Raw genomic sequence first — 18779 nt, forward strand, 5'->3', positions numbered from 1 at the left:
TTCATCCACATTAATGAATTTTTCTTTTTTTTTTTGGTAAAGTCTCCATTGAAGCAGCAATAAAACACTTACTAGGTTTCATTTTATTTAACTGATTTAAATATTTTATTTAAAGAAATATTCTGAAGACTATAGTTCATTAATGGGAAAAATAAAAAGCATACATATTTAAAGATCATTTTGTACTGACATCATAAGAAAGAGATTTCTCCAAATAACATGATTAGTTTTGTAGTGCTACTAGTGGAATGCATTCTGCAGAAACGTACTTTTACCTTCAAATATGAGCACATTACCTTTACATCAAAAAAGAAAAAAGCATAATAAAAAAACACGACTTTGATTAGTTTAAATTTTAGTAGACCACATCTGATTTGTTGAAGAGCAAGTTCTTTTATTTACCTCTTCAAAGAAGTACTTATTTTTTTCACCTCTTTCTGTGCATCTTTATCCTATAAAGAAAATACAAATATATAACAAAATTTCACACATTCATCCTGATACTCTAGGCACTCTGAAATAGACTTTTGTTGAATGAGGGGATCCTTTGTGAAGGACTATTACAAAGAAACTGCATTTCTTAGGACTAGGCATGATTCAGATCTCTGAGAACATAAATGACGTGGCTGGAGTGGTCTGGAGTGGTGGATACAGGAAGGGAGGCCTTTCTACATAAGCTGACACACAGGATCCATCGGTGTGTTAACGGTAACACTGCTTTCTTCTTCAACTATAACATGTGGAAGAAATCCTAGCCCTAGCAGCAGAATTGGAAGAAATCTGACATTCGTCTGTAAGATCCAGACAAGATTCCAATGTAAGATCCAAACTACCTACCTTATCAGGTAGTTTATATTTAAAATTAAAATCATGCTGTGGCGCAGCAGAAATGACTCTAGTATCCATGAGGAAAGGAATCTAGTATCCATGGACTAGTATCCATGAGGATGCAGACTCTATCCCTGGCTTTGCTCAGTAGGTCGAGGATGCAGCATTACCATGAGCTGTGGTGCAGGTCACAGATGCAGTTCGGATGTGGTATTGCTGTGGCTGTGGTGTAGGCCAGCTAGCCTGGGAACCTCCATATGCCATACCTGTGGCCCTAAAAAAAAAAAAAAAAAAAAAAAAATTACGTAATTTGTGATTCTAATTTGATGTAATACGATTCTACATGCATTGTTACTTCCTTAAAACAAATCTGGAAGTTAGGAAGAGTGGAAATAAATTCAAATGGTAGGGTACTCTCATGCATTTTTGTGTTTAATAAATACCTACTGAGCACCTATCAGAAAGGGGTGAAGGAATGTAACACATTTAAAATAAACAGACGATGGAGTTCCCGTCGTGGTGCAACGGTTAACGAATCTGACTAGGAACCATGAGGTAGTGGGTTCGGTCCCTGGCCTTGCTCAGTGGGTTAAGGATCCGGCGTTGCCGTGAGCTGTGGTGTAGGTTGCAGACTAGGCTCGGATCCTGCGTTGCTGTGGCTCTGGCGTAGGCCGGCAGCTACAGCTCCGACTCCACCCCTAGCCTAGGAACCTCCATATGCCATAGGAGCGGCCCTAGAAAAGGCAAAAAGACAAAAATAAATAAATAAATAAAATAAAATAGATGAAAAAAAATAGTCCAAATAGATTTTGGACGCAGCTGTCAGCTATTTTTTTTTTTAATTGGAAGTTCTTCAATAATTTTACTCCTAAACATTAATAAACTGATTCTGGAGGGATCAGGAGCTTGGGGTTATCAGATACAATTTAGAATAGATTTACAAGGAGATCCTGCTGAGTAGCATTGAGAACTATGTCTAGATACTCATGTTGCAACAGAACAAAGGGTGGGGGATAACTTGAAAGTTATGTAAGGATAACTTGATCCCCTTGCTGTACAGTGGGAAAATAAAAGACAAAAAAACCTGATTGTTCCAGTATCTGATCAACTAGAAGTCTACATTCTAGCGAACCAATATTTTTGAAGGCTGTGAAAAAATACGGTTAATGAATCTAGGATAGTAATGTACTATTTAAAAGAACCTCTAAAGCCATATGTCATCTTTGTAGTTGTAATCCTAGGCCTAGCTCAGTGCCTGGCACCTAGGAGTCCCTAAATAAATGCCTGTTAAATAAGTAGTTAGACACGGGAGCTTGGTAACCATTTTCCAAATCCAGGAACCAATTTCTTACATAGGAATGACACAGATGAGAGAATTATTTTAGTTAGACGCCTAAAGAAATGAATATGCTCAAACTACAATGAAAAATTTAAAATGAAGATCACAGCTTAGCAATATTTGCACTCAGGAACCACAAAGAACTTATTCAACTCCCACCCCAATCCGGCTGCCAATACACACACACACACACACACACCTCCCACTTTACCTTCTTCCCAGGGCTTCCACACAAGTCTTTAATTAATTTACTTTTTAAGGGATAGAGATCACTGGCAGGGCCTTTTAGCTAAAAAAAAAACACACACCAACTGAAACCATCACCTCCAGTCATGCTTTCCTCTGTCACCATCTACAATGCATGCCCTTCAGACCATTCATCCTCTGCAGTGCTCACCTTGACACCCCAAAGACTGTTCCTTTGTGCTTTGTCTTCCCTGACTCAACCTCCCACTTCTCTCCTTCTTCTCATAGTTCCCTGGAGCTCCTTTTAGGCAACTTTTTTTTTTTTTCTTTTTTAGGACCGCAGGTGTGGCATACGAAGGTTCCCAGGCTAGGGGCAGAACTGGAGCTACAGCTGCAAGCCTACACCACAGCCACAGCAACTCAGGATCCGAGCCACGTCTGCGACCTACACTACAGTTTACAGCAATGCCAGATCCTTAACCCACTGAGTGAGGCCAGGGATGAAACCTGCACCCTCAAGGATACTGGTCGGATTTGTTTTCGCTGTACCACAATGGGAAATCCAGGCTTGTTTTTGAAGTCATTTTTTAATAACTAGCAATGTATTAGCTAAGAGAGTACTTGAAGGAGGCTTGGGAAGAGAACGATGGAATGGTTAGAACCAATAGTAGAGGATAACTGCCCTCCACCATTTCCTATAGCTGTTAACAAATTCCCAGTCATTCTCTTTTCATTTTTACTTCACTCTATGACTTTGGTGCCTTGGTCTCTCTCTCCACACCGTGTTCCGCCACCACTCTTGGAGTCTTCACTGCGCCCATGGGCCCTGTATCCCAGCCTTTTAGAAAGTTGCCTCCTCATCACTAATACCCTCTACATAACCCCCATGAGCATATCCTGGGCTGTGTTGAACCTAAAACTGCTCCACCTCTGAAATAGGCATCCTGTTCTCCAAATACAACGGTCTATCTTTTGGGGTCATTTATCCAATTACTTTTTTTTTTTAATAATGATTTTTATTTTTTCCATTATAGCTGATTTACAGTGTTCTGTCAATTTTCTGTTGCATAGCAAGGTGACCCAGTCACACATACATGTATACATTCTTTTTGCTCACATTATCTAATTACTTCAATACACCAATTTTCCAACTTGGACAAGTTCACTGAGCGACTTTTTCCCTTTTTGTTCTCTATCAGCTCTCTATCAGTTGACTCATTTTCTACCCACCATAGGTTCCACATCTGCTTACTCTGTTACTAAAAGACTGCAACCCTTTCCTCTCTCTGGGTCACCTACCCTGGTTCACTACAATTCCACAAATCCACAAACCTCTCAACTTTTCTATCTAGGCTGTGACAAAAGGAGGGGATTCTAAAGTGCTCTGGATCCCATTTTCTCTGGCTTCCTCATAACCTTATTCTATCAATTATCTTCCCACTCTCTAGCCTTTCTTGAACCCATCTTTCTTTGCTGGCTCTTTCTCACTATTCAAATACGCTCCTATATTTTCTGTCTAAAATAAAACTACTTCTCAATTCAAGCTCTGCTTTAACTCTTACCTTCCATGTCTCCTTTCTCCCCATCAAATTACTGGAAGGATGTCTACACATACTGACTGGTTTTCTCTCCTCTAGTGCTCTGCACTGTCTCCATCTCTACTGTTCCACTGAAATGGTCTGGATTAAGATCCCCAATGACACAGGCATCATTAACTTCATCTGCTTGTTCCAGTCCTGACTTCCCAAGAGTGTCTGACAGATCTGACCACTCACTACCCCTTGGATTCTGAGGCCTTGTCATCTCTGGTCTTTTATTTCAGTATTATTTGCAGGTTCCTTTCCCTCCTATTACACTGGAGTTTCTCAGGGTTGATCCTTTGCCCTCTACATTTCATGTACTACAATAACCTCTCTATGTGGTTATTATTATTTAATATTATGCCAAATAATCACTTAGTGGATCTGAAAATCTCTCACACACACAAACTCAAAATGTCCAAAACTGAACTTGCCCTCTCTACCAAAACACAATATTTCCTGTGTTTGCAAAGGGTACCTCCATCTACCCTAGTCAGTTTTCCAAGCCAGAAACCAAGATGTCATTCTCGAGTCCTCTATCTCCTGGATACTCAATCTCCAAGTCTTGCAGAGAATACCACCTATAAATCTGTTCAATGTGTCTTCTCCTCTGCATGCCTTACTGCCATCATCTTTGTCAAGGTCATGTCAGTGTCAATGCAGTAGTTACCAGGGTGGTATTCTAATTTCCAGTTCTGGTCCCCTCCAATCCAAGTCAGTCTCCACATGGTTGCTGTTGCGTCTTCCTAAAAATCTCATTGTGTTACATGTTGCTTAAGACGCTCAAACACATTTTCTCTTGCCTTTAAGGAGAAAGCATATAAGCCTCTCATCCCTCTCTCAAGAACTCAACATTTCAGCCATACTGTACACTTGATTCAGTGCTTTTATATATCCTATTTCTTAACCCCAAGCCTTTGTTCTCTAGTATTTCATAAAGTACGGTGTGTTTACCACCTGCATCAGTATCACCTGAAATATCTGAATCATTTATAAAATGTTTATTTGTCCATGTTTCCATTCACCCTTGCTATGTGGATACACATTTTAACACCAAAAGAATAATTAGAACACATTATTTTGTATTCTGTTTTATTTTCGGTTACATTAAAAGCTGTTTTGGAGTTCCCTTCTGGAGCAGTGGGTTAAGGACCCAGTGTTGTCACTGCAGCAGGTTGGGTTGCTGCTATGGCACGGGTTTGATCCCTGGCTTGGAACCTCCACATGTTGCAGGTGCAGGCAAAAAAAAGAGTTGTTTTCTGATTGAACAAATTCTTTGTAAACATGCTTAGAGCTGCATTATTAAAAAAAAACAAAACAAAAACTGATCAACTGATCAATAGTGATATTAGTAAAGGAAAAATGCCCCACTTAGCATAATATTTTATGATTTTTAAAGACAAATATCCATGTATTAAATTTTTCACCAGTAACTTTATTAATCTAATCTACTGAAGAGGGATTATCTCATTGTTTATTATATCTTATGAAATTCTGCATTCAGTGTTTCCAAAAATGTATCATAGTTGTGTATCTTTACATGACATTATTTTCAGTAATATGTCATTTGGCAAAAGTCTGATTACATGCTGAATTGTGTACTAAAGGGTTCTTGATAGAGGGTTTTTCCCCTGGTATGAGTTTTCTTACATAAATTCCAGATTAAAGATTTTCTTTATTTCTTTCTTTTTTATCTTTTTAGGGTCACACCCATGGCACATGGAGGTTCCCAGGCCAGAGGTCTAATCGGAGCTAGAGCTGCTGGCCTACACCACAGCCACAGTAGTGTCAGATCCGAGCAGCGTCTTCGACTTACACCACAGCTTACAGCAACGCCAGATCCTTAACCCACTGAGTGAGGTCAGGGATCGAACCTGCACCCTCATGGTTCCTCGTCGGATTCGTTTCTGTTGAGTCCCGATGGGAACTCCAGATGAAGGCATTCCTACATTGATTTGAGGCCTGAGAAATTCCGAAATGTGAGAGCTTTAGGCTAAGGTACACGTGATTTCTTCATTCACAACACTGAGAGGATCTGATACAGTGAAAACCCTCATATGCCGCCAAGTGTTGCTCTATGAGTAATGCGTTTCCCAGGTTTACTTCCTTGAATTGCTTCTCTGACATGAATTATCTGGTATTTCACAAATGGCTTCCTCCTCCTGGTAAAGACTTGCTGCTTCTGCTCCTGTCTGACTCTGAGATTTCTGTGCAGACCAAGGCTTGAGCTTTGGCTGAAGGCTGTAGGGTTTCTCTCCTGTGTGGTTTCTCCTCTCTGGCGTCTCTAAAGGTCACAGCTGAGGCTGAAGGTTCTTCCACGTTTGTTACATCCCAAGGGTTCCTCTCCAGTGTATACTGTTTCCTGATGGCTAAGGACAGAGCCTGGACTGAAGGCTTTACCACAGAGATGATATTCATGTGGTTTCTCTGCAGTGTGAATGTACTCATGTCATCTGAAGGATGATTTATTACTGGATACACTTCCATAATGAGTACAAAGGGTTCTTCTCTTGTGTGAGTTAACACAGGTTGGGTCAGTGTTGAACTGTGAGTGAATAGTTTCCCATTATTACTATATTCAAGGAGCTTCTGTCTAGTGTGAAATCTCTGCCACTGAGGAGATGGGAGGCTGCTAAAGGTCTGCCTACATCTCTTTATTCTTCTGTGTAAGAATTCGATGAGGTCACTCAGGGAAATAATCATATTGGTTACCTTCAGAGGGTGCGTTACTCTCCAGCAGTACAGAAATTTCCGCCCCTGCAGCATGTCCACTGCATAGCTATCTGATTAATTTTGATGTCTCCATTATGTTTCAAGCACACGATATATGACCATATTTATGCAAATGTTCTCTTACAAGAACCCAAGTTATGGTTTGGAGCTCAAGTTACTCCTTTCTTCCCCAGATTCAAACTATGCAAACCCTCTTGCTGAGACAGCACACTTTTTATCACCTCAAACTGAAGTCATTTGATTTTGCTGCATTTCTCACCCCACTCACGGATGGATTCCAACATAGAGGAACAAAACTCACCCTCCTGACACGCATGACATCAGACGGCTCCTCCCTATGCGGAAGTCATGTCCTAGCTCACATGTTCATAAGACTTTCCAGTTTAGACTCTGGCCTTGGGGACGTCTTCTTCCTCCCCCATCGTCCAGCTCTTCTCCTTGCACCACTGGGAAGTCACATCTGGTTTTCAGAGATCACACCCCAGGGAGACCTGACGTCTGATGTTCTCCAGCATTGCCTCCCTGTACAGGTTCCCCTGAGTGGGTCCAGCAGTCCCACTCTTCCAGAGTAAAGTCCACAGCTATGACCTCAAACGTCATCATTTCCTGTGGCTGCAATGCCAAGAACAACCACCACCTGCCTTCCTCTTGTTTTCTCCCTGAGGGACAGTCCGAGCACTAAGCCGGTAGAACAGAATCCAATGGGCAGAAACTGGAGTGAAATCACATTGATAGTGCAGTTGCTATCACCACACTCTGCAGCTCAGAGCATCTTTCTCTCTCCAGAAAAAGGCCAGGAACTTATATTTTTACTAAGTGCCCAACCCCCAAGAAAGTCTTAAAGATTTAAAACACTAGGTCTAAATTCTAATTTCCTTAGAATCTCAGGTTACCTATCAAAACCTCAGGAAGGCCTTTCTAGGCCCCTGATCCAGGGTGCAACCCATTTTATTTTCACTTCCATAACACTCATTGCACTTTATTGCTATTACCTGTTCAGGGTCTGCCTTCCTCACTAGACTACAGAATTCACCGTGCAAAGACAGGATGTGTTTTTTTCTCATTGTATCCCAAGCCTCTGGCAGAGCACCCCTGTATTTGTAATATAAATGAGTAAAGGTAATCTTTCTCATTCACACAAACACACATATTAAAAAAATATAGATTTATTTGATCTGAAAGTGCCAGAAAATATTACATTTTCAGAAAATACATCAATGGTCTCTGCTAAAGACTTTGGATAAATAAAAGAGAATTATTTCTTTTTTTTTTTCTTTTTTTTTTTTTTTTTTTTTTTGTCTTTTTGCCATTTCTTGGGCTGCTCCCACGGCATATGGAGGTTCCCAGGCTAGGGGTCTAATCAGAGCTGTAGCTGCCCGCCTACACCAGAGACACAGCAATGTGGGATCCGAGCCGTGTCTGCGACCTACACCACAGCTCACAGCAATGCCGGATCTTTAATCCACTGAGCAAAGGCAGGGATCGAACCCGCAACCTTATGGTTCCTAGTCAGATTCATTAACCACTGTGCCATGACAGGAACTCCGCAAGAGAATTATTTCTATTAAATCATTATACGCCCAGCATTTGGGTAATGATTTATCAAATATCAATTTTACCAGACTGCATACTAGTTAAAAATGACCAATACCAAACTGATACAATATCATCAGCTACTTTAAGAAGATTAACTACAAGGAAGACTACAAAACTTCTTTAAGATGTTATTAAGATCAACTTAAAGAATACAGCTACAGCCATTATATATTGAGAAAGCTTAAGAAATAATATATGTTGAATATACATGAATAGAAGGTAAGAGCCAAAATAATGGAAATAGGAAAGTGTAAACAGAGTAACACTTCCAGCTTACAATTCGTAAAATGTTTGTTCAGAAATAAATTTAAACCAGAAAGAAATAGGCGAATAAGAATTTCTAACAAATGAGACTCTGGACACAACATTGCTGGATTTCAGGAACAGACCCACCCACCCCTCGGATCTGCAGCCTTCCTAGAACTGAAGACAGGATCAACATTTGTGGACTAATTATATTTCCTAAACTTACTTAGCCCATATCTTAGTTAAGATAATCAAATATGAGGTCTTAAATAAGATAGAACATTTAGAGTAGGATTGGGATTTTATTACTAAGAGTGGTTACTAAGGAGATTGATGATTCTCAATCTGGAGCAGAGGTTGGAAATGCAGCCCAGGACTTTAAACTACAGGTAACCTCAAGACAAAATCATGCCACATGCTAAATATGAAGTTTTTTACCTTCTGCCCTCCTACAGAGTTCTCTCCTTCCTGTGTTGTTGGTACATTGTGGTTATTATCCTGTAAGAGTTTGTCTTAGAAGAGTAATTCATATCACTTCAAAATATTACAGCAATTTTAAAAGGTTTTTTTTGTTTACCAGATTAGCACATCCCTCATTGTAAAATGAAATTTTACATGATGCTTTTTATATTTGCATCAGACTCCAGGTCAGTAACTTGGATACTCCCTTCAGGCAAACACTTTTGGGCTGCCGGGGTCATCATCATTTCACTCAGCAATCATTCTCGTACTGACTTAGACACGGGAATCCTTTTTATTTATTTATTTATATTTAAAGGAATATTTCTCAGGACCTGAGATTACCTTTCTAGGGTCAAGAAAAGTCCACATGAATAATAAAATACTGTAATTTCAGATTCTGGAAATGTAAAGCTGCTTATATGCACGAATCTGAGCTCTAGAGACCTAATGGCTGACATTCCCAATGTTAAGTGCAGGGTGATGAGCTCCAAGCTCGCTGACAGGGACAGAGTTCATGTTCACAACTGACTGTGATGCCAGGACGAGGGTACAAGTGCTCCGCAAAGAAGCACATATGTCACACAAGTTCACAGGAGGGAGAGAAAACCAATGGCTCAGTTGCCTTTGCTGTAATGAATGCCAATGCCATATATTTTGGAAATGAATAAATGGGTCAGCAAAATCACTAATGGGGTATACTTCAATTTGGAAAAAACTGTACAGTCAGGGGGTACCACAGACAACTTACCTCATCTTCTTTTCTTTTCTTTTCTTTCTTTTTTGTCTTTTTGCATTTTATGGGGCCACTTCCGCAGCATATGGACTTTCCAGGCTAGGGGTCTAATCAGAATGGTAGCCACTGGCCTACGCCACAGCCACAGCAATGCCAGATCCGAGCCAAGTCTACAACCTACACCATAGCTCATGGCAATGTTGGATCGTTAACCAACTGAGCGAGGCCAGGGATCGAACCTGCAACCTCATGGTTCCTAGTCAGATTCGTTAACCACTGTGCCACAATGGGAACTCCTACCTCATCTTATTTTCTAATTGAAAAAGAAATTGAGATATTCTTGACAGTACATTAACCACTTGAAAAAAAAAAAAAACATTTCTAGGAATACAAACAGAAACATCACTGGAAAAAAATAAGTAATGTTGGAAATACTTGCTAATGCTGTTTTGCTTATTACCTAGATATTTCCACACCATCCAGCTTTCTTAGTTATATTTATTACCAGGCCTATTTATTATTACTATTAGAACTATAATTTTTATTTGTATGGTATTAATCTTTTGAGTCTCCGCACTAATACTTACTGAGTCCTTGTTATATGCCAGATACTATATTTGGCACTAGAAAGAGAGGGGAATGAAACACACTTGGTTGTTACTTTCATGAAACAATCACACAAATAATTATATAATCACAACTGTGCAAAATGACATGAAGCAGAGTATGAGGTACTGTCTGGGAGTGCCAAGAAAATCTTTCCTGAAGAAATGATGTTTATGCTAAGGCTTGAAGGATCAGTAGAAATAAAGCTGGTGAAGAGAATGGAGGGTTTGAGGGGAATGTTTCAAAAAGAGAACAATGTGTCCCAAAGGTGCAAGGCAGGAAAGAACACGGTGCAGAGGAGGAGAGAGGAGAACATAGGAAGCTTGAGAGGTTGGTAGGAGCTAGATCAGAGCCCTTGACAGGCATGCTAAAACTTCTGAACCTCATCCTGAAAGCCAAGAGTTTTCAAGCAGGGAAGAGACATTTGAGGTTGATGTTTAATCTGTGGCTTTGGCTGATACTGAGAGCCAAGAATGGCTAGACACGGGCCAAGAAGGTGAGAGAAGACCAGCACTGAGGCTTGCGTGATCGTGGCTCAGGTGAAAGAAGGTGATGCCCTGCTTGGAGTGATGGCTGGAGAGAGAGAGAGAGAGCAGTTGGATGGCTCAAAGCATGTTTTAGAAGAACTCTAGGAACTTGGTGACTGGGCAGGTGCCTGGGTTGGGGGGCTGAGGGAGAAGGAGGTGTCAAGGACGACTCCCAGCTTTCTTAACTGGGCGATGGAGGTGCCACTTACTAAGAGGGGAGATGGAGGAAGAGGAGATGCAAAGGCCTGATGATGAGTGGAGTCTGAGATGTCTGTGATCATCCAAGTGGAGACGTAGGCAGGACACTGGATAATCAGGTCTAGAGCTCAGAGGAGAGGTCTAGGGATACAAACTTGAGGACCCCTGGGAGGGATGTAGCATTTGAAGCCACGGAGGAGGAGAGGTCTGGCAGGTAGGGAGGAGGAAAGGGGAGAGGAAATTTAGGGACCAAGGATCAAACCCTGGAGCTCCTCGGTATTAGCCCTCCTGTGAGAGCACTAGATGTCATGCACAAACATTTGTGTATTAAATAGCCAGGCAGCAAGCCTTATTATCATACTGCATTTTGTTCTCATATTCTAATAAGAATGCAGAAATACTCAGTTTATTTATTTATTTATTTTAGGGCCCTACCAGCAGGTATGGAAGTTCCCAGGCTAGGTGCTGAATCAGAACTGTAGCTGCCGACCTACACCAAAGCTACAGCAATGCCGGATCCTTAACCCACTGAGTGGGCTGGGGATCGAATCCACATCTTCATGGATACTAGTTGGGTTCCTTACTGCTGAGCTACAGTGGGAACTCCAGAGGCACTCACTTCAAAATGTAACCCAAACTAGCATCGTTCAGGAGAGACAAAAAAGACAGTAGGGTCCCAAACACTAACACAGAGCAAGCAAGCAGAGGGGCAAAATCTGTTTTCTGCTAAAAAAGTTACACGACTTCTCTTCTGGAGAAGAAGTGCTGCTTTGTACCTTCTATTAATGAATGTAACCAACTGAGGAATTTGAGTTAGAAAGGTAATAAACCTACAGGAAATCCCAAACACGCAAGCAGGCCAAGCCCTCGTGCAGGTGGTTGCTGAAGAGCCCCGTGTAGTGACACAGCCATCCCTGAACCTGGAAGTTTGGGCAGGTCTTGTGTCGCTTCCTCTTTTCAGCCTTATTTCCCACTAGTGACCTGAACACTCCTTCCTTTCCAGGCAAACAAACTTTTGCTTTTCCACCTCTGTGCCTTTGTTCATGACCTGCCACGGGCTTCGCTCACACCTCCACATTCTATACATCTTTCAAAGTCCACCTCTGATGCTACCTGGTCTCTTCTAGGTGAAAGTAATTTCTCCCTATTTCGACAACCAATTATTTGTACCTCTCCTAGCACTTCCTATTCTCTGAGCTCCCATCATTTGGATGTAACTTTATGTTCCTCTCTAGGCTACAAGCTCCTGGAGGGCAGGAAGCATGTCTTACGTGTGTATGTTGCAGATCACAACAGACGCTGGGGACTGTATTGCTCCAACAGAGAAGAAGAGTACTTACTTCTGAGGCATCTTTTCAGTTGTGATTCACAGGATGATAGTGTTTATGTGGTATGAGAAGGGAGCAGAAAACACTGATCTGCTTCCTTTTGTTTCCACAATATTAGTATGTAGGAACACAGACTGAATTGTTAATGCTGTGAAATTCCTCAAACTTAAGAGGATATCAGAATTCTGAATTCATGGAAAAAAGGCAAGAAGCAATGTGACAGCTTCTTTTTCATTAATGATGTTCAAAGACTGAAGATGTTAATACACGTTTTTAATCTTTGTGGCCTTGGGCAGCCACAGCCTGCTGTGCACTGGGACTGACGATGGCTCTGCATGCTCCTGCGCTAAGGTGGGCAGCCTGCCTGCTCATTTGCTGCCTATCCCGGTTTAATCATCAGCTGCCCACAGTTATGCCGTCCTCCATCCTTCCTGGCAGGGCTTATCCCACTCCCTGCTGGCTAACACCTAACGAGCATCAGCATGTTTAACTGCCAGCCCACAATCTGCATGCTCCTTAAAGATACAGGGGGTCTCCTGGTGAAGGGTTACCTACAGCAGTCTTTAAAACTTCACGGTACATGTTAAATCCAAGTCAAAATGTTTTAGGAAAGAAGAAAACTCCAGATATATTAAACCAGTTGTTCATACTGGAGGCTGGAATTGTACTAGTAAGAGCACTCCTTGTCACTGTGTGGACTTACCTCTTTGGTAACACAAGGAAGCAACACTGCCAAATTACAGAACTTCACAGCATCATCTGTTTGGTCCAGATCGATACAACACTAGAAATGAAAAATAATCAACATGAAGGGCAATCACGTTTTTGTATCATGGATTCAAAGTGATCTTAAAACAATGATCTTCATTACCTTGGCCAAGAACATGTAATTGGACTTAGAAAAACCAGGGTGCAGTTCTTCGACCTGATTTTAAGAGAAAACAGAAAAGAGAATAACAGGGAAGTATTAAAACAACAAGTAAAGAAGATATATTTCAATAAACTAAATATTAACCAAACTGCCCTAGGAATTTAGGTTGGTTGCCTCACATCTGAATCATTTTATCAATTCAAGTATCCTCTGAGTGTAAATACAGCTTTTGAGCTTATCCATTAAAGTGGAATAATTACTATGGTTATACAGTTTATAAAGCAATGAGATAGTTTAAGATTTTGGGATCCCTCTGTATAACATCTTCCTCACTTCCCTTTCTCTATTTTTTCTCTTTTTTCTTTCAGGGCCAAGACAATTGGTGATATACGCTCCCCAGGCCAGGTCCCTACATTTCACAATCTCTTCAGGAAACAAGAGTAGAGCGTGACTGGTATCCCATGGCAAGCATCCTTCACTACATTAATATTTGATTTCTTATGATTTCAACACATTCCATCTGAGCTGAATAATAACTGAGGTCCATCACATCAAGTACTTTTAAAGAAAAGACATGCTTAAAATAACAAGTTGAAGTAGCAGACCTCCCTTAAAGGTACTTTACTTCCCATCTACTAATGCCTTATGTACCAGTTCCTTTTCTTTATGTCTGGGAAATAAGAATTCTGTCGTGGGTACGGTGTTGATACTAGAGAGCTCTTTCTGGAACCTAAGCTAATCTTTGCATCAGAGCCAGGTTTTGCTCTTGCAAAGATCTTACACAAGGAAGCTCCTAACCTGACCTTAGCCCCCAACACAGAGGGATGCAGAATCCAAGAGAACAATACTTCAAAAAAAAAGTTAAAAGGGAGTTCCTGTTGTGGCACAGTGGGAACGAATCTGACTAGTATCCATGAGGATGCAGGTTTGACCCTTGGCCTTACTCAGTCGGTTAAGGATCTGGTGTTGCGGTTAGCTGTGGTGTAGTCACAGATATGGCTTGGATCCTGCATTGCTGTGGCTATGATGTAGACCGGCAGTTGCAGCCCCGATTTGACCCCTAGCCTGAGAACTTCCAAATGCAGCAAGGGTGGCCTTAACGCCCCCCCCCCCAAAAAAAACTGGTTCTAAATTAGCCTAATCCGGAATATATAGGACCCAGTCTAATAATCAGGGCATGAATGCTTTTGCACATACTCACACAACCTGGAGAGCCACACCTGGATTTGGCAGTAAGGGCTGCCACACCTAAGACATGACCATGCTCTAAGAAATAGTTTGGATGTGCCAAAATGAGGACTTCATCTGGGGCTTTGGTTAGAGATCCACACACGGAGAAGAGAAGTACTTCCTTGACAGCAAGGGCAGGAGAGACTGGTACAGATAGGAGCCAGTTTGACATTGAAATAATGGATAGATGAAATATACCTTAAGAAAATTTTGCAAAGCTTCTTGTACAGTTGAGGATGGTATTTTCCCAAACAGAGTAGCAGCCATTTTTTTCTCAATCCAGCTCAGTTTGGAGACCTGCAAATATAGAACATCACTCTTAGAAAGCTGTTCATCTTTTGAATAAATAACCTCTCCCCAGTTGGACGTGTATGTGTGTGTGTGTGTATGTATGAGTGTGCATATCATACAATATATATAAATACATACCCATAAATTGTACATGAGGAGGTATCAACTTTATGGTACTACTATTTTGCCTTCCTGTTCATAATTCTAACAAACTATGAGCTCTAAAAGCTCTAGCTACCAAACCAATTTGAAATACTCATAAGAAGGTTTGTGTCCAGTGTGAGATAGGGGAATGTGGTGAGGAATAATACTCATCCTGCTTGTTCACATGATTCTTGCTTTTGAGGTGACGCATAGTATTTCTTTGCAGAGTATGAGTAGCTAAAAGACGCTGCCTTTGCCCGCTTCCTGCCTACTCCATGCTGCCAGCCTGACCCCGAATGCAGCATCTCAGAAAGGTAAACAGAACAAAGATCCTCAACCCAGGAGAAGTATACAGCGAGGGCCCAGCATAAATATTTACAATTCAGGAGACTTTTTTAAAATTAAATCTCATATTACCATTTGCTTTTTTCATTTTTCCCAAATATGAATAATAAATATATAACATAAAAGATTAAAAGGAATGAAAAATGAATACTTAAAAGGGTACTATGCTCTCCCCAAAGTGCCTTCATTCCAATCCCATCTTCTAGGGTTCTAGGCAGCCATTAACTCTATTTAAAAAAGTTATTCCAGGAGCTCCTGCTGTGGTGCAGTGGGTTAAAGACTCAGCATTGTCTCTATAGCAGCCTAGGTTCAGTCCCTGGCCCAGAGCAGTGGGTTAAGGATATGGCATTGCCGCAGCTGTGGTGTAGGTTGCAGCTATGCCTTGGATTCGATCCCTGGCCCAGAACCTTCCATATGCCATGGCCGTGGCCAAAAAGTTAAAAAAAAAATTATTTCATCAATATTTTATAGTAACTGTAAGTAGAGTATAAACTTTAAATATTGTGAATTACTATGTTGTATACCTGAAACTTACTGTATATCAATCATAGTTCAGTTAAAAACAAAGAGGTACAAACTACTCTGCATAACAAACTACAAGGGTACATTATACAGCACAGGGAATATAGCCAGTATTTTATAATTTCGAAGGGAGTATAATCTATAAAAATATTGACTATGTTGTATACTTGAAACTAATATAATATTTTAAGTCAACTATACTTCAAAAATTACAGAGCCCCCCAAATTATTTCCTTACTTTTCTGTATGTTACTTTATTGCTATGCTCATTTCCATCTTTTTGAAATTAAAAAAAATATGTTTATTTCCTTCTTTGACTTACTTTCATTTAACATTTCAGTTTTAAGATTTCCTCCAGGCTGACAAGAGTAACTGAAGTTCAGTCATTTAAGCAACTGTGAGATAGTCCATCATGTAAACGTACATCAATGATTTTTTATCCACTCTTTTTCCAATGGACATGTGAGCCTTTTCCATTTTCTTGCTCTTAGGAACAAAGGCTTTGTACATGCCTTTTAAAGCACATTTGCAAGTTACTCTAGGTTTGGCAACAGTGCTATATGGTAGGCAAGCCATCAAATTAGAGATAACACCCAATTGTTTTCAAGATGGTTGTGCCAATTTGTGCTCCCACGATGCTATAAGAATTCCTCCTGCTCCCTATCCTTGCAATACCTCATATTGACATCTAAAATTTTTATTAAATGAGTAGGAATAAAATGATATCTCCTTATTTACTTATCATTTCCTATTATTTCTAATTCAAGATTTATGTTTTTGTTTTTGTTTTTTTTCTTTTTGGCTGCACTTACAGCATATAGAAGTTCCTGGGCTGGGGATCAAACTCATGCCACAGCAGTGACCCAAGCTGCTGCAGTGACAACACTGGATCCTTAACCTGCTGTACCACAAGGGATCTCCAAAGGTGTTTTTTGTTTGTTTGTTTTAATGGCCGTACCTGAGGCATATGGAAGTTCCCAGGCTAGGGGTGGAATCAGAGCTGCAGCTGCCTGCCTACAGCAACGCCAGATCCGAGCACCGACTGTGACCTTCAACACAGCTCAAGGCAATGCCGGATCCTTAATCCATTGAGTGAGGCCAGGGATCCAAACCACATCTTCATGGATACCAGTTGGGTTCGTAATCTGCTGAACCACGATGGGAACTCCCTGCAGTCGAATTCTTAACCCACTGTGCCACAGTGGGAATTCATGTTTTGTTTTTTAATTCTAATATAATTGCATTATGATCAGAAAACCTGCATGATATCAATTCTCTAAAATTTATTAAGACTTGCTTCATGACCTCATATATGTTCAATTCTGTAAACATTCTACATATGCTGGAAAAATGTGTATTCTCTAATGGCTAGATATATATTTTCATCTATGTTTGTTAGATCAATGTTATTAACTGTGAGGCTCTAATCAATGTTTTACATACTTACTAATATATTTTTTTTGTCTTTTGTTCTATTAATTACCAAAAGAGGGGGGAAGAAATTCACCACTATGTGGTATTCTTACTTCCCATACATGTCTTTTTATCAGTTCTACATATTTTCTATCTTTTTATTCCTCTGTGCTGCTCCCAGGCAACATCTTCAGATTTATTTTAAAGTTCATTAAATCTCTCTTTAGCAGTGCCTATCTATTGCTAAATCTTTCCACTGAGTTTTCTCTCAATGAAAAATAATATACTTTTTATACCAAAACATTTTCAATCTTTTTCAAATCTACTAGTCATTTTTGCAGTCTCATGTTCTCATCCATTTTCCCCCAATTCCTTTAAAAAAATACTTATGTAAGTAGCTATTTAAAATTATGTATTCCGTGTTTCTAAAATCTTTCAGATCTTTTTCTATTCCTTTTTTGTTTCTGTTGACTATCATTTATGATGGCTTGTTTTATTGTATACATTCTATTATTTTTGACTGTGAGCTCAGTTCTGCAAGAATGTTCTAAGGCATGTGTGAAGGTACAACCCTCCAGGGTGGATTAGCATTAGCTTCTGCCATTTGTCCATGGCAGGAAGATCAGGTTTCTTCTTGGGATTTTTAAGCCTAACCAAATAGTGTACACTTAAACCCCAGACTCATATAGTTGGGTCAGTGGTTTTTAAATCTTAGAGGAGTCCTCTACCTTCATGAGGACTCTTAATATTTAAAACTGGCATAATAAAAACTGCTTTCAGGGTTGTTAAAAGGATGAAATGTGATAAGAAATATAAAGTATAAAATATACAACTGACATACAGCAGGTGGTTCAGTGAAAGCAAGCCTCCTGCCTTATCCATAATCCTCTATAAGCTACAATGAACAAGCTTATTTTTTTGTCTACCCTAATTTTCTCATTCAGAAATAGCATTTCTCTTTGGGGTAATTTTTCATGCAGCTGCTAAGATATACTTTCACATCCTGTTAATTTTCCATAAATGAAATGTCACATAACACACTGGGTCTTAGACTTACCATACTAGCTGCCTTTGCTTATTTCTACACATCCTATGTCCCCTTTTAAATTAAGTTTTTTGAAGATAAATGAACAATGTTCTCCCACAAAACAGAAAGTAGTGCACCAATACAGGGTATATGGGTATCTCTCTCTGCTCATCACCTGAGAAAGCACTATTCAAGGGAGACAGTGAGACTGCTACAAGGGGAAATGGAAAGGCAGTGCAAAAAATATGTATGTATGCATTTATAACACCATGAATATATATATATGCATTCATAACATTATTGTGTATAATGTAATATAATTATAAAATGTATAAATTTATAAACTCATAAAAATGTACTGATTTTATCATTTTCCCTATAGCAGGCACAAGGTAAAACAATAAAAGAGTAAGTCACTGAAAATATATCATATAATCATAGTATATTCAAATAAGATTTACAGATAAAAGCATTCAACTTACAGTGTAACAGTATCTTCCCTTGAGGTAATATAAAAAGGGTTCTTCAGGTAAAAATTCAATTGCTTTGTCTAGATGTTCCTGAAAGAAAATCC

The 18779-nt window shown here is 39.9% G+C and overlaps 1 protein-coding gene across 43 annotated transcripts in view; it reads right to left on the reverse strand.

Moving 5' to 3' along the window:
- The window catches only part of RMDN2 (regulator of microtubule dynamics 2), a 95916-nt gene that overhangs the window by 19847 nt on the left and 57290 nt on the right, over nt 1–18779 (reverse strand). For 23 of the 43 annotated variants that reach the window (XR_014842207.1, XR_014842209.1, XR_014842210.1 and 20 more), the window contains 5 exons: nt 18688–18765; nt 14662–14760; nt 13234–13287; nt 13066–13146; nt 403–452 (listed from right to left, as the gene is read on the reverse strand). Coding sequence is in view for 30 of the 43 variants with exons in the window: in XM_085019544.1 (XP_084875670.1) it covers nt 403–452; nt 13066–13146; nt 13234–13287; nt 14662–14760; nt 18688–18765 (362 nt within the window). In the remaining 13 variants the exon portion in view is untranslated. Of the gene's footprint in view, nt 1–81; nt 1103–9727; nt 13147–13233; nt 13288–14661; nt 14761–18687; nt 18766–18779 lie in introns of those variants that run through there. The other 20 variants (XR_014842212.1, XR_002342769.2, XR_014842205.1 and 17 more) reach the window with 4 other exon arrangements.

Source organism: Sus scrofa, chromosome 3 (assembly GCF_054392235.1).
Source record: "Sus scrofa isolate SSC_HxYL_T2T_F1_AM1 chromosome 3, Sscrofa_HxYL_maternal_Yorkshire_Landrace_v2.0, whole genome shotgun sequence".
Lineage (NCBI taxonomy): Eukaryota > Metazoa > Chordata > Mammalia > Artiodactyla > Suidae > Sus > Sus scrofa.